Source organism: Nematostella vectensis, chromosome 2 (genome assembly GCF_932526225.1).
Source record: "Nematostella vectensis chromosome 2, jaNemVect1.1, whole genome shotgun sequence".
NCBI lineage: Eukaryota > Metazoa > Cnidaria > Anthozoa > Actiniaria > Edwardsiidae > Nematostella > Nematostella vectensis.
This window is the reverse complement of record NC_064035.1, coordinates 17,245,282-17,258,444: the sequence shown is the minus strand read 5'-3', so window position 1 is coordinate 17,258,444 and position 13,163 is coordinate 17,245,282. Positions and strand designations below refer to the sequence as shown.

Genomic DNA, 13,163 nt, shown 5'->3' with positions numbered 1-13,163 from the left:
AGTGCTGAATCGAGGGGAGTCGAATATGTGAGTGTTGAGTCGACGGGAGTCGTATATGTGAGTACTGGATCGACGGGAGTCGTATATGTGATTGTTGTGTCGAGGGGAGTCGAATATGTGAGTGCTGAATCGAGGGAGTCAAATATGTGAGTGTTGAGTCGAGGGGAGTCGAATATGTGAGTGCTGAGTCGAGGGGAGTCGAATATGTGAGTGCTGAGTCGAGGGGAGTCGAATATGTGAGTGCTGAGTCGAGGGGAGTCGAATATGTGAGTGCTGAATCGAGGGAGTCAAATATGTGTGTGTTGAGTCGAGGGGAGTCGAATATGTGAATGTTGTGTCGAGGGGAGTCGAATATGTGAGTGTTGTGTCGAGGGGAGTCGAATATGTGAGTGTTGTTTTGAGGGGAGTCGAATATGTGAGTGCTGAGTAGAGGGGAGTCGAATATGTGAGTGTTGTGTCGAGGGGAGTCGAATATGTGAGTGCTGAGTAGAGGGGAGTCGAATATGTGAGTGTTGAGTCGAGGGGAGTCGAATATGTGAGTGCTGAGTCGACGGGAGTCGTATATGTGAGTGTTGTGTCGAGGGGAGTCGAATATGTGAGTGCTGAGTCGAAGGGAGTCGTATATGTGAGTGCTGAGTCGAGGGGAGCCGAATGTGTGAGTGCTGAGTCGAGGGGAGTCGAATATGTGAGTGCTGAGTCGAGGGGAGCCGAATATGTGAGTACTGAGTCGAGGGGAGTCGAATATGTGAGTGCTGAGTCGACGGGAGTCGAATATGTGAGTGTTGTGTCGAGGGGAGTCGAATATGTGAGTGCTGGATCGACGGGAGTCGTATATGTGAGTGTTGTGTCGAGGGGAGTCGAATATGTGAGTGCTGAGTCGAGGGGAGTCGAATATGTGAGTGTTGTGTCGAGGGGAGTCGAATATGTGAGTGCTGAATCGAGGGGAGTCGAATATGTGTATGTTGAGTCGAGTCGAATATGCATGTTTACGCTAACACTTGACGCTCCACAAGCGGCTATCTTTTGCTAGTGATTAATGATTAGGCGTAAAAAAATTCGCATAGCCTTAACCTGCTTTTATTTTATTTTGACATTATCAAATATGATTTGTATGGTTGGAATTTGAAATCTCTTTTTTATACTAGAACTTATCCTTTCGGAAGTGACTGCAGACGTCGAGCATTTTAAACAATTTGTTCTTATGCAAATTTTATGAAAAAACAGACAATCATTTGTCAATTTAATGGCTATTTAGATACTACTAGTTTATTCTTTGAGATGTCATTAATTCAGATGTCTACTCTTTGTTTTCTTTTTTCTTTATTGTTATTATTTGTGACGGTTCAAGTTATTTGCTATGTTAGAAATGCGTTGAATTAAACATCGGCCTATCAACAGATCCAGTAAACTTTCAATTCCCTTATTTCTGTCTGTTTCTGTTTGCACTTACAATAATACTTGGGCGCTTTTTATTATTTATAGATCTTTTACATGCTATGCGAATTTCACTTATGTACTAATTGCACATATTGCGTATTTTATCACTAAAACGTGAAATCATAAAAAAAAAACACGCATCATCCTATTATTTGTATACCTTTTATGTAAAGTTTTCACCAATAATAATAGATTATGAATTTCACACTTGTTTAGTGCGTATGTAATCGATAACATCGTTGACAAAAAATAATTAATTGGCCGTTTTTCTCTAACCTGTTGCGCTGAATATTCAATCAAATTAAGGTACAAAGCTTCCAGTAAACATTCAGCGGAAATTATTTTCTATAAACGAGTACCATACAAAAGCAAGGATTATTTCATTATTCGCTCGCTCCCCTTTCAGCTCTAGCTATTTCTTTAATAAAAATAACCCTTGCTCAATCAAAATAACGCCGGTTGTTTCCCCGCAGGGGAGCAATAGGTTTTGTCGAACACAAAGGTTTCACACTCAAATGTTTAAATATTTATAACTTCTAAAAGCAACCAGTGTCTATTTTAACGCGATTATTTATTTCATAGCTTTACATCATATTGTATTCATAGTTTTCTAATCTACGCTCTAATGCATTCGTTATCTCTATATGATAGAACTCTTTGTTCACATGTGTTTATACAAAAATTTGAATTATGTCCTGAATATAGCAAGATTGTTTGGCTACCGTAAATATCTATCCCTGGCGATACTTTCTAGCCATATTTCAAAATTGTTTCTTTGGCTTTCTGTGAACCAATTGCTCGCGAACGCCGTAGCTATGAGCATATTCACATCTTGCGAGTAGCCAGGGTAGCTATGGTAGTAGTCAAAGCAGCGCTTGAGCGCGGCAAATGTGTACCCGCGGTCAATATAATACGGCTTAGAGAGCAAATACCGCGATATTAGACTAGAGAGCTGCGCTATACTTTGAGGTGAGTAACCATAGCTGTACTCCGGGTCAAAATCGCTATCAAACTCATCCTCTTCTTCCTCGGAATAATTCTGCATCCGGAATTTCATTTCCCTTAGTTCCCTTTCAACTTTTTTAGCGGTGCTCTCGGACTCCTTGAGAGCTTCCTTTGTTTTCTGTAAGTCCAACTCTAATACAGTGATCTGACTGGTAAGATCGTCCACGGAAGCGTTCCCCTTTGTAAAGTATTTGATAATGGAGAGTTTATTGATCACCGCGCAAGTGTTATGATGCTCCGCCAGTTCGCCACGTTTAAGAAAAGCAGAGCACCCGCAACATTGTACCGGCGCGTGTGAACACGACTTTAGATGTCCCTCAACGCCCTCTAACTTCAACACCAGTTTGCACCCATTATCTGCGTTCGGGCAGTGAACGATAAGGCCGTCGACTATCCCACGTAGAGCTAGCACGGGTATTGTGTCGCCTTGGTAGAGATCCGCGCGACACGAAGGACACGACGCAGGGCACTTCTCGTTCTCCCCCAGCTTCGCGTTCATCCACGTTTCCAAACACACTCCACAAAACGAGTGCCCACAGGGTGTCAGCACGGCCCGTTCTAAAACCTCCGCGCAAATACCGCACAGTAAATTCGGATCAACTTTCTCGATAAACTGTTGAACGCTGTAACCCATGTTGTTTTTCCTCTCCCAAGCTTCTAAAGCTTTTCTCTTGTGACTTAGAAGGAAGGTCCGTGTTCTTGGACACAGCGTAGTTTTCACCACCTTCACTGATCTCTTGTGCTACAAAATTAATCACGCGCTTGTGGTCACAGTGTTTTATGCGTGCTATTTATGCGTGACCTCTACCTGCTATCTTTGTTCGTCGTACGCCAGCCGGTTAAACCGTGAGGGACTGGGCGCCTCGCGCATGCGCCCTAGTGATCACTCCACAGGTAGCGTGTCTATGGGTTATGGTTGAGTGATTAACGAGGCTTACAGAGGGAGGATAAAACACACGAATGCACTAAACGGGACTTCTGCTTTTTGTTTTAGTCCATCCGTGCGCGCAAAACAGAACCACAAATAGCCAGGAATTAATCAGTGATTATGTTTATGGTTACGTGAAATTTTCACGCTACCTATTCTGGCTATTTAAAAATAATCTTTTTACTACTACTCGGCATTTAAAAAAATGATAGGTATTATTTCCGTTTAGCCGCATCGCTAAGATTGTAAATCGCTACCATGATCTCAACACATCATGTGAATGATAGTGATATCTTAAACTCGGTAATGTGTTTCAACTCTAAAAATCCTATCTCTCGCTGAGATATGAATGTGGCTTGCATTAAACTGTTTCTAAATTTCCTCATTGGCCGAGCAGGGGTCATTTTCGCGGATATTGCTTGGCGTTCAGATCTTTTAATTACACGACATCTCGATAACTTCATTAATGCACGTCTCCTATGGTTCCCGGAGATCCGGCGTTTTTTAATGGAGCCACAATAAAAACATTTTATAGTTTTGGTTTAGCCAAAAGCCTCCTCGCGGCGGGATTATCAAGGCCGCCTACTATGCGACACAGCATATAAATCATTTTATTATCTTGCGAAAATATATCATATATCTTTGAGGGTTGTTGTTTGAGTTGGAAACAATGTGAAATGTTGTCAGTAACTTTTTGAAGAACGTACCACACTCAGTTCCGATGTGATGTCTGGATTATGGCAAGTGTGTACGTGCGAGGGCAAAACTATTCCGTGCCAAATCGGCTTATTTCACATAATCCTGGCATGACGATTTGCGTTACTACTTAGTACCATTATCGTAATCATGGCGTGACTGTGTTACGTGACCCTTTTTACTAAAAGACCCACAAGATGTACTACGCATCAGGGAGTTGTTCCCACAACTCCCTGTATACATGTAATCTGGGAAAGCCAATAATAGATTCTTGCGTGACGAATTGCGTATTTTGTACCATTATCTTCATTCTTGTGTGACTTTGTTTCGTGATCTTAGTTGTACTTGTAAGCAATTGAGTATAAGGCCTACGACAAACGCCGTTCTTTTCCTGTGCCGTTCCAAATGCGAATGGACATAGAACAATCGAATTGGTTCATTGGCATGCATTTGCTTGAACGGTACATGAAAAGAACGGCGTCTACCCTAGGTCTTTTGCTCAGTGATACCCTCTTAAAGCCAGGCGGCATGTGAGGCGCATTTTATCATTTCTCGCGATGTTAATTTGCGTGACTGAATGACGGAATGACTTTTCCACCCACCAACACGCCCCTCCCACTGCCAACATAATCCTGTTCACATGACCCTAGTAACAATCCATTCTAATGGCAGTAGTAATACGTATTAATACCATAAAAGCATGGAGACTAACTGTTATCTTGAAACTTTGTTTTATGGCGCTTTTTATTTACAAAAATTATGCCTTAAATTTTTATACAGTCTCAGTTTGCCAATCAAATACTTAGCCATCTCAGCAGACGTCTTTGGTTTTGATATTGTCAAAATTTGTGTTTTCCGTAGCGAGTAGTAAGCCACCTTGATTCAGGATTTTTCAAAGATGTCTGCGGAGAAGCTTATATTATTTTTGTTTTCATATAAATAGTTTCGATTTCTGTGTGAGATAGAGATGCTTAGATGGACAGGTGATATGAAAAAATCTCGCATTCAACAGCCCGATCATTTTCAGGTCTTTTTATGGTCTGTATGACCATGACTCCTGGCTCATTCAACAGTCGATGATTTTCAGGGGTTTTTATCATTTCGCTTTCTGTTTCCATAAAAAAAACATTTGACAGTTTAGATAAATGTTTCAAGAATTCTCATCATCTGTTTGAACTGTGCCCATAAAATTAACACTCAGCAGTCGAATATTTTCAGGATTTCTCATCGTTTTTTCGACCTCACTTTCTGTGCCCATAACAAAAACAGTCGAATATTTTCAGAATTTCGCATCGTTTGTTCTACCCTGACTTCTGTAGAAGCTTCCCAGTCGGCCTCGGACAAAGCCCCCCATAGAAGGCACATCCGGGTTACTCTCCGGGAGCTCGTTGTTCTTGACGTTCACCTGGTTTTGGTTTAGTACCGTCACTTGTTGGCCATTGACCTTCTCCTCTGCAACCTTCTGCATGTCGCTCCACTTGATGAAGGGTCCCCCTGACGAGCGTGAGGTCTTGTACATATATTTCTTCATGATGGCTGCGTCTTCAGCCTTCTCCTTCTCGGCTTCCTCGAGCTCACTGTTGGTTCGACCTGGGAACATCGTGTTATCAACATCAAGTGTGTAAACACGCATGCCATTTATCACCAGGTTTAGATATGTGATAATGTAATCTCCCCCTTATTTTAACCTAATCTGTTTGGCTGATATGTCCCCCATCCTAGAACCGGTTTTTAGACAGAGCTATTAGCGTAACGTTTTTCAAGTCAGAGCCTCAGCCTTTTCATGCACTTGCTTAAGGGGGCAGATGGGGTTTTCCTCTATAAATCCCAACACAAATGTTCCCAATATAAATGTTCGACTTCACTGAGAAGACCGCTACCATCAGCCCCTAATTCCTGTTAGCTTAAAGGTATTTATCTTAACCTTACTTGAATACACTATATTAGCATATAGTATGAACTTGACACTGTGCTGCGAATGCGTAAATCACCTCACCTAGCTCCTCCTTTAGCATCTTCATGTTCAAACCGGCGTTATTTGTATCCTCCCCCAACTTGGTGTGAATAATGCTATTCAACACGTTTGCTTGAGATGATGACATCACCTCAGACCCAGTACCTCCACCATGCGGTATCTTGATCACATGACCGTTGTACGCGCTGTCATCGAGTTGGCTATCGTCAGCTTGCGGAGCACCTTGGGACTCCTCTCCAATCCCCCCGGCCACTTTATTCAGCAGATTATTGATTCCTGGTGCGTATTTAGTCGGAGTGGTTCTATCCGTGTACATATGAACCATGCCGTCCGGCGCAGCGCGGAGTTGATCGCTCAGAAGGAGGTTTATCTGGTTCAGTATCTGACGCTCTTTTAAGTTAGTCGTCTTGTCCATATATTTCTCCATCAGCTTCTTCAGGTGAAGGTAGTACTTAGTATGGCCGTAGCTATAGTCTGGAACCTCGGGACGAGAGTGATGATGATGTCGACGACGATGATGATGATGATGATGATAATGGCGCCGATGATAACGATGTTTCTTCTGTTTTTGCTGCTGTACTTTGTTGCAGATCTTTGCCATCAGGGGATGTGTTATTTTAGTGCATGGATTCTGAATGTCCTGATCTGGGAGTCTTGTCTGCTTGTTGTTTAGGAAATCCTCTAAAGCTGTATAACCACTTGACTGCGCATCTGTAGTTTCATTTATATCACTCACCGGAATCTCATTTATCGCTAATTTTGGTGGTTCTGCTCGGCTCCCATTCAATGCCCATGGTAGCATGACAGTTTTATCATTCTTCGGACGACAATTTTTGTTGGCAGCTGATTTTAGCACATCCATTAGGACCTTGTTTTTATCTTTTATCTTAGAAACACGTGGCTTGTTCTTTCTGGGATGATCCTCATCTTCATCCGCGTCTTCATCTTTGTCATCATCTTTATTATCATCCTTGCTGTCATCATCATCATCTTTATCCTGGTTTTCTGTATCATCACAATTATTGTCCTGATCTCCACTGTCTTCTTTGTCTTCGTTGTCAGCATCCCCCTGCTTCTTGTCATTCTCGTCGCTTTCTCCTTCCTTGTCATCATCACTATTCTTTGTGTCATCATCATCATTATCATCATCATCATCATCCTCTTTTTCTTCATCATCATCACTGTCATCGTCATCGTCATGGTGTACTGGTCGATGCTTTAACTTGTCATTTTGTATCTCACCAGCCTTGAGCATTTCTCTCAGAGTGTCCGCATCAACGCCAATAATCGTCTGCAGCTCCTTGAAAAGCGTCTCCTTGTTTGGACCAACCACCCGCTCCAAATCGTTAGCAGCGTTTTTGGTGGCGATGATCTTCAGCGGTCTACCTACGTTAGCTTTGTCGGGAATATGGACAGCTAGCCACAGCCCTTTGCTCTTCTTCCCCTGTAACTCCTTCACTTGCATGTTAGACGGGTCAGTACCTTTAATCGCTACGTCGGGCAGCACCACTATCTTGCTCGGTTCTATGGTGTTTTTGGCGTCTTTATCGTCTTGTTTGACTGTGTTACGTTCTGCCGCCTGCCTGGTCACTGGTTCTTGAAGGGAAGCGATAAGTGTTAGTTATGTCACCTCTTCGATTCGAGGATACGCTGGTGTATTTTTGTTAAGTCGATGTTTCAGTATGGATCGGCATATACTTTCTATGTCTAGGTTCGTCTTTTCATAATCGACTTTGTACAGGAACCGCGGAGGGGGAGGGACAGGGGGGGACGGGCCCATCACTTTTTGCGACAGAAACAAGTCAAATATTATAATTAAATCCTTTTTCGTTTTTAATATTACATCCCCCCACTTTTTAACATGCCCCGCGGTCCCTGACGTATCGTCGAGCAACAACTCGTACAGTTATACCGCCCTTTGTGATTGTCCGTGTGTCCACCATGTAACATTGTCCGTTGGTAGTGGATAAGATAGAGTTGGAGAGTTGTCCAACTTGTTGTAGTTGGATAAACTTTAAGGTTTTGTGAGATGTAGATGTTTTTTAAAAAGGTAGATACCATTGGCATGCTAAGATGCTGGTCCTTGGTTTTATTTACTTATAATAGTACATCTTGCGGTTCGTTTATATTAATATGAGCGTTATTTACATTGTTTAGATGGTCCACGTTAAATAAGGTGATTTCCCTTGACTTTTCTATATATTCTCCCTAACCCTGTATCATCTGCGTCCCTTTTCCCCCTTACCACGCTTTCCCCCCTTCCACTCCTAACCTACACATTTTTGCTTTATTTTCTACCCCCTTCTTTTTTTACCTAACGCGTCCCGGTTTCTATTTCTCCTACCTTTCTTTCCCAATTTTGCCTCCCCCCATTCCTCTAGTGCTTTTGATTTATCTGCTTCCTTTTTCCTACTTACCCTTGCTTGCTTTCCTACACTCGCCTTCCCCCATTCCTCTAGTGCTTTTGATTTATCTGCTGCCTTTTTCCTACTTACCCTTGCTTGCTTTCCTACACTCGCCTTCCCCCATTCCTCAAGTGCTTTTGATTTATCTGCTGCCTTTTTCTTGTTTACTTGGGCTTTTCCCCTCTTGTCTACAGAACTGTTTTTATCCATATTTTTCTTACTATTTCCTGTTTCTCTCAGTCCATGTCTTTTACCGTGCAAATCTCTATCATTATTTCCTACTCTTGCCTTTCCCCAATCCTGGCGAACTTTTTCTTTTTCTTTATTCTCCGTGCCTAAGTTCGCTTTGTCCCACTTCTTCTTAGCGATGTTTTTGCCTATCTTTTTCACCTTTGCGTTGCCCTCTTTCCCTATCTTTCCCAACATCTGCCTACCTACGTTCTCTATCTTCCTTGCAACCTGAGTCTTCTTGACGCCAAAGACGCTGATTTCTTCTGGTGTCTTCTCGACCTGCGCCTCCCTCTGTGCGTATTCAGGGAACTCTGTTTGCATCAAATCGACTGCTCCTTCCGGTAGCACGCTCATCTGTTGTGAACCGGCCACTTGTCCGATATTCTTGTCAAATAAAGACGGCCAATATTGCCATTTAGGGTCCGGTATGTCATTTGGTTTTAGTTGCGCCAACTTGCTGTTTATTTGGTGTGACATGAGCTTAGTAGCGAGGTCTTGGAAAGCTAAAAGCACACATATTACAAAGGTATTATTTGGTCATGTAAACTGAATTTATACTCAAGTATGGTTAATGTTTTAATCATTGGTGATCAGTGCAAATCACTGTTAGGTTTTTACTTGTACTTGAAACTTTCTGTGGCTAAATATTTTATCCGCAAATATTTTATGATCATATTATCTGACCCCAAAATTTCTTGCATGTGCTCAAACAACGTCAAGCAAAAAGTACTGCTTATTAGATTTATAATAATTTCATAATTTGATCAACAAGAATCGCTGGCCCTGACATTGTTTGCTTCCTTACTAGGGGCAGAGTATCCTGCATATAAAATATTATCAGCCTAAGTGCATTATATATCATCCATAACTGTTTGAGCGCTGTTTTTAACATTTCTATATACCTTGTTCTCGTGATGTCTGCTTAGCGAGCTTCCTTAAGATAGTGTCCTCTTCCAACTCATTCATCACCTTGAGATTAGGTCTTCCGATTTTCGATGGCGCAATAAAGACGTTGTTGGCAATTCCATAGTCAGTGCTCTGCATCGGTGTCTTTCTGTCGCTAATCTGATGCGGTGCGTCTGCCAGAAAAGAAGATCCCGAAGGGTTTGGTGCCATCATAGATGGCGTTGGGCGCGGATTAAAGGCGAATGGCTGCATCGAAGGATTGACATTACCTGGACGTAAAAAGTCTTTAATCGGGAAGAGCATCATCGGAAACTTCTTCCTTCCTGGCTTGCTCATCATCTCTGATGATACCTTTCCTGTTGGACCTTGCTCCTCTGCTTCTTCTTTGTGGTGATGATGACGATGATGGTGACGTACTATCTCACCTGTTTCTGGGTTGATGTGTAGTTTAATCTTGAGCGTTTTGTCGGTATCCACTTTGACACTTTGTTTCTGCTCATCATCTTGTCGTTCCATATAAGGAGCTGGACTTTGTTGTCCCGCCTTTGAGCCCATCTCTGGGGAAACTACCAGTTTAATCTTGAGCGTCGTGCTATTCTTATGTTGTTCTGAAGATTTATCTTGCCCACTGAATTGTGGCTTGCCCTGCCTGTCGGCCTGCTCCTTGTCATGTGCATTATCATGTTGATGCTCGGATGGGGCACTGTTTCCAAACATCAAATTGATATTAACAGATTTCTCTTTGCTGTGCTCTTCCTCATGGCTCGTCTGTTTGTCCGTGGCCACGTGTTTTGCGTGCTTTCTCCCAAATAGATGCATTAGCGTGCTAGCTAATTCTCCAGCCTTATAGTCAGATTCATCCATATTGTCTTGCTGCTCACCTTTATCAGACTCTTCATGTTTGTGTGTAACTGCCTTATCCTTCTTCTTGTGTTTACTTGTGTGTTTCTGTTCCTTGTTGAGGTCCGCACTATCATCCTCCTTGTTGGCCTCATCATCGACATGTTTGATGTCGTCGGAAAATGGTTTATCGCTGACATCCACACTTTCATCTCCATGTTGCTTTTCGAACAGGGAAACTCCTGGATGTTCAGCTGTATGATCCATGAACTCCGTATCTCCAGGCTCCTCGTTACTACTGAACACAAAGTCAACGTTCTTTTCCTTGAGCTCAACGTCACCCTTGTGTTTGGGCGTCGTGTAGTCCATAGGATCATCACCATCCGTGCCTTTTATCATCTCGCCAACAGATTTTTCCCTCGGTGCGGGAACATGATACGATATGGTCAGCCTAGGCTTGGCTGAGCTCTCTATCGATCTCTTACTCTCATACTCTTCGCCTGGTTTGTCAAACGCGTTTCCCTCCTCCGGGGCTAACTCGTCAGAAGCACCATCAAATCCCTTGTCCTCGCAATCATTGGACAAGGGACCGTCAAGGTTAATGTCAGTAGCGTCTTCGCAGTCGTTGTCCGTCTCGTGTTGTTTAAGGTGTGTCTGGTAAGATATCGTCACTCGGGAGTGGGCGTTATCATGGATTGCTTGTCCGGATGTCTTACCTTAAGAACAAGTGTTTTCAGAGTGTCATTATTCAATGTTTGAGTCATTTTCACCGTTATTGTCGTGGGTAGTATCAAAGTCATACAACAGTAAGAAGTGAAGGCATGTGGTATATTTGTATCGATGAAATAGGTCAAATTAATACAATCAATCGATAAATATAAGCCTCACCTGATCCAAGTATAACCGGCCTTGAATCTCTTGCAGTGGTGCTATTACTTGAATCTGTGTTTGCAATCCGTTCAACCTTCTTGGACAAGGCTTCCATCTTGTCTTCTGCTCTGTTTTGCTTCTCTTCGGCTTTGCTGGCTGTAACGGATCATTTGATAACATGGCCAATAAGTTATAGGATTTGTATCTTTATTAAATGTGGGGTGCGATACAACTATTGTTATCTAACTTAAACTTAAACTAATGAGGCACTTAGGGTCAAAACATCAGAGCCCTAGTTAGCTAACCTTTGTTGTTATTATTCAATATTGGAAGACAGATTATGTGAGAAAATCTCAAACTTTTCTAGCTTTGGACATGCTACCCTTGCACATTGCTGATTCATTACTTGTCACTCTACAGTTTTTCCTTCTCTTTCTCTAGGTAGACCTTACCTTTATCCTCCACTGCTTGCTCAGCGCTGTCCATTACGTTTTCTGTTTTCTGACTTGCCCGTTCAAACTTCTGCTCCGCTTCTGCGCTATCCACAGTTCTTGCTTTTGCATTGATTGCTCCCACCATTGCATCACTCTGAGCTTCTACTAGTTTGCTTTCGCTTTCTATCGCTCGAGCCATGGCATCGGCTTGTGACTCCACATTGTCGCCAAACACTGAAAGAAGATAGGAGCGGTGTTGCTTTTACTTTGTAACAAAAATTTAAAAATGTCAGGTGCGTACACAGGGTGCGCGCGCCCCTTTGGCGGCCAAAAAGTGGGTCATTTCTTATTAAAGAATCTTCAAATACTATGCTTTTCCCATATGATACTTATGACTGCGCACCCTCCGCATCCCTCGGCCAATCCTGGGTACGCGCCTGAATGTTTCACATCAGAGGTTTTCAGACGAGATACGGAACAATTTTTCAAAAGGTTTTTAGGACATTGACAAGTGGCACAGCACAGGAAGTGACCGTACAGTAATTGGCAACTTTACTAACAGCACTCAACCCTATACAGTTTAGCTGAGTGAATTATTAGAGCTTTCTGCGTATAAGAGATTTTTTAAGAGCTTGTAAGAGAACTTGTACTATAAATGACAAAGTGGCTAAGAGTATTTGATTGTTTTTTAATGTATTACATTCCACCTTTCAGACGTATATAAGTTCTGTACGCTTCCTGCCTAAATCTGAACATCATGCCAAAGTTAAAAAAGGCCTTCTAAGCCAAACAGTACTAATCACGAAAAGACAAAATGGTGTAAACAATACCGGTGAATTCGATTTGATGTTCGCAACTGATTTTTAAAAAAGTATTTTATGTGCTCCTATCAAGCGAATGAACATATGTTTTATTGTTGTTCTTTGAATTGTGCACATCAAACACAACCTATACGCCTTGACCAAGACAAGAAAATATACAAACAAAGAAAACAACAACATGAACTGACCTGATCCTCCATGGGCGACGAGGGCGAACAGTAGAAGTAATGTCCCTCGCATTGCTTGCTAAATCTCTGAATTGAGGACTACCAAAACACCATGAACGTTTTGTAAAGTACCATGTCACTTTGGCATTCCTGGTTGCTTTGTCTAAACTAAAGACAAAACAATCTGATAGACGATACTTCTGTTATAAGATGTTTTTATGGAAAGGGGTTGGGAAAGGCAGGTTGGGAGATTGTAGGGTTCACAGGTGGTTGATAAATCATGAATGAAAAGATCACAGCAAGATGAGTTGACCTAGCGTGTCACGTGATAAAGTGTGACAGGGAGCTTTCAAGGGTTGTCATGGAAATGGATAGGGTATACGACTAGAAATAAAACACATTTTGCTATAGTGGGACTATTTCTGTGAGGGATGAAATAGAACAAGAA

The 13,163-nt window shown here is 42.3% G+C and overlaps 2 protein-coding genes across 4 annotated transcripts; both read right to left on the bottom strand.

Moving 5' to 3' along the window:
* Positions 1-1,991: 1,991 nt before the first annotated feature.
* LOC5515825 (E3 ubiquitin-protein ligase NRDP1) lies at positions 1,992-3,256 on the bottom strand. Its single transcript, XM_032385582.2, has one exon. It carries the CDS (start codon positions 3,074-3,076, stop codon positions 2,156-2,158), a length of 921 nt encoding a protein of 306 aa, XP_032241473.2. The 5' UTR covers positions 3,077-3,256; the 3' UTR covers positions 1,992-2,155.
* Positions 3,257-4,792: 1,536 nt separating this feature from the next.
* Positions 4,793-12,978, bottom strand: LOC116620041 (MATH and LRR domain-containing protein PFE0570w). Of its 3 annotated transcripts, XM_048720671.1 has the most exons (6): positions 12,737-12,978; positions 11,746-11,961; positions 11,312-11,449; positions 9,580-11,139; positions 8,600-9,180; positions 8,116-8,521 (listed from the first exon to the last, which is right to left on the bottom strand). In XM_048720671.1, the coding sequence occupies exons 1-6, from the start codon at positions 12,786-12,788 to the stop codon at positions 8,336-8,338; spliced, it is 2,733 nt and encodes a 910-aa protein (XP_048576628.1). In that variant the 5' UTR covers positions 12,789-12,978; the 3' UTR covers positions 8,116-8,335. The 3 variants fall into 3 exon arrangements, with proteins under 3 accessions (XP_032241471.2, XP_048576628.1, XP_032241470.2); XM_032385580.2 differs by lacking the exons at positions 8,116-8,521; positions 8,600-9,180; positions 9,580-11,139 and adding exons at positions 4,793-5,656; positions 6,063-7,637; XM_032385579.2 differs by having other exon boundaries at positions 8,116-9,180.
* Positions 12,979-13,163: the final 185 nt, after the last annotated feature.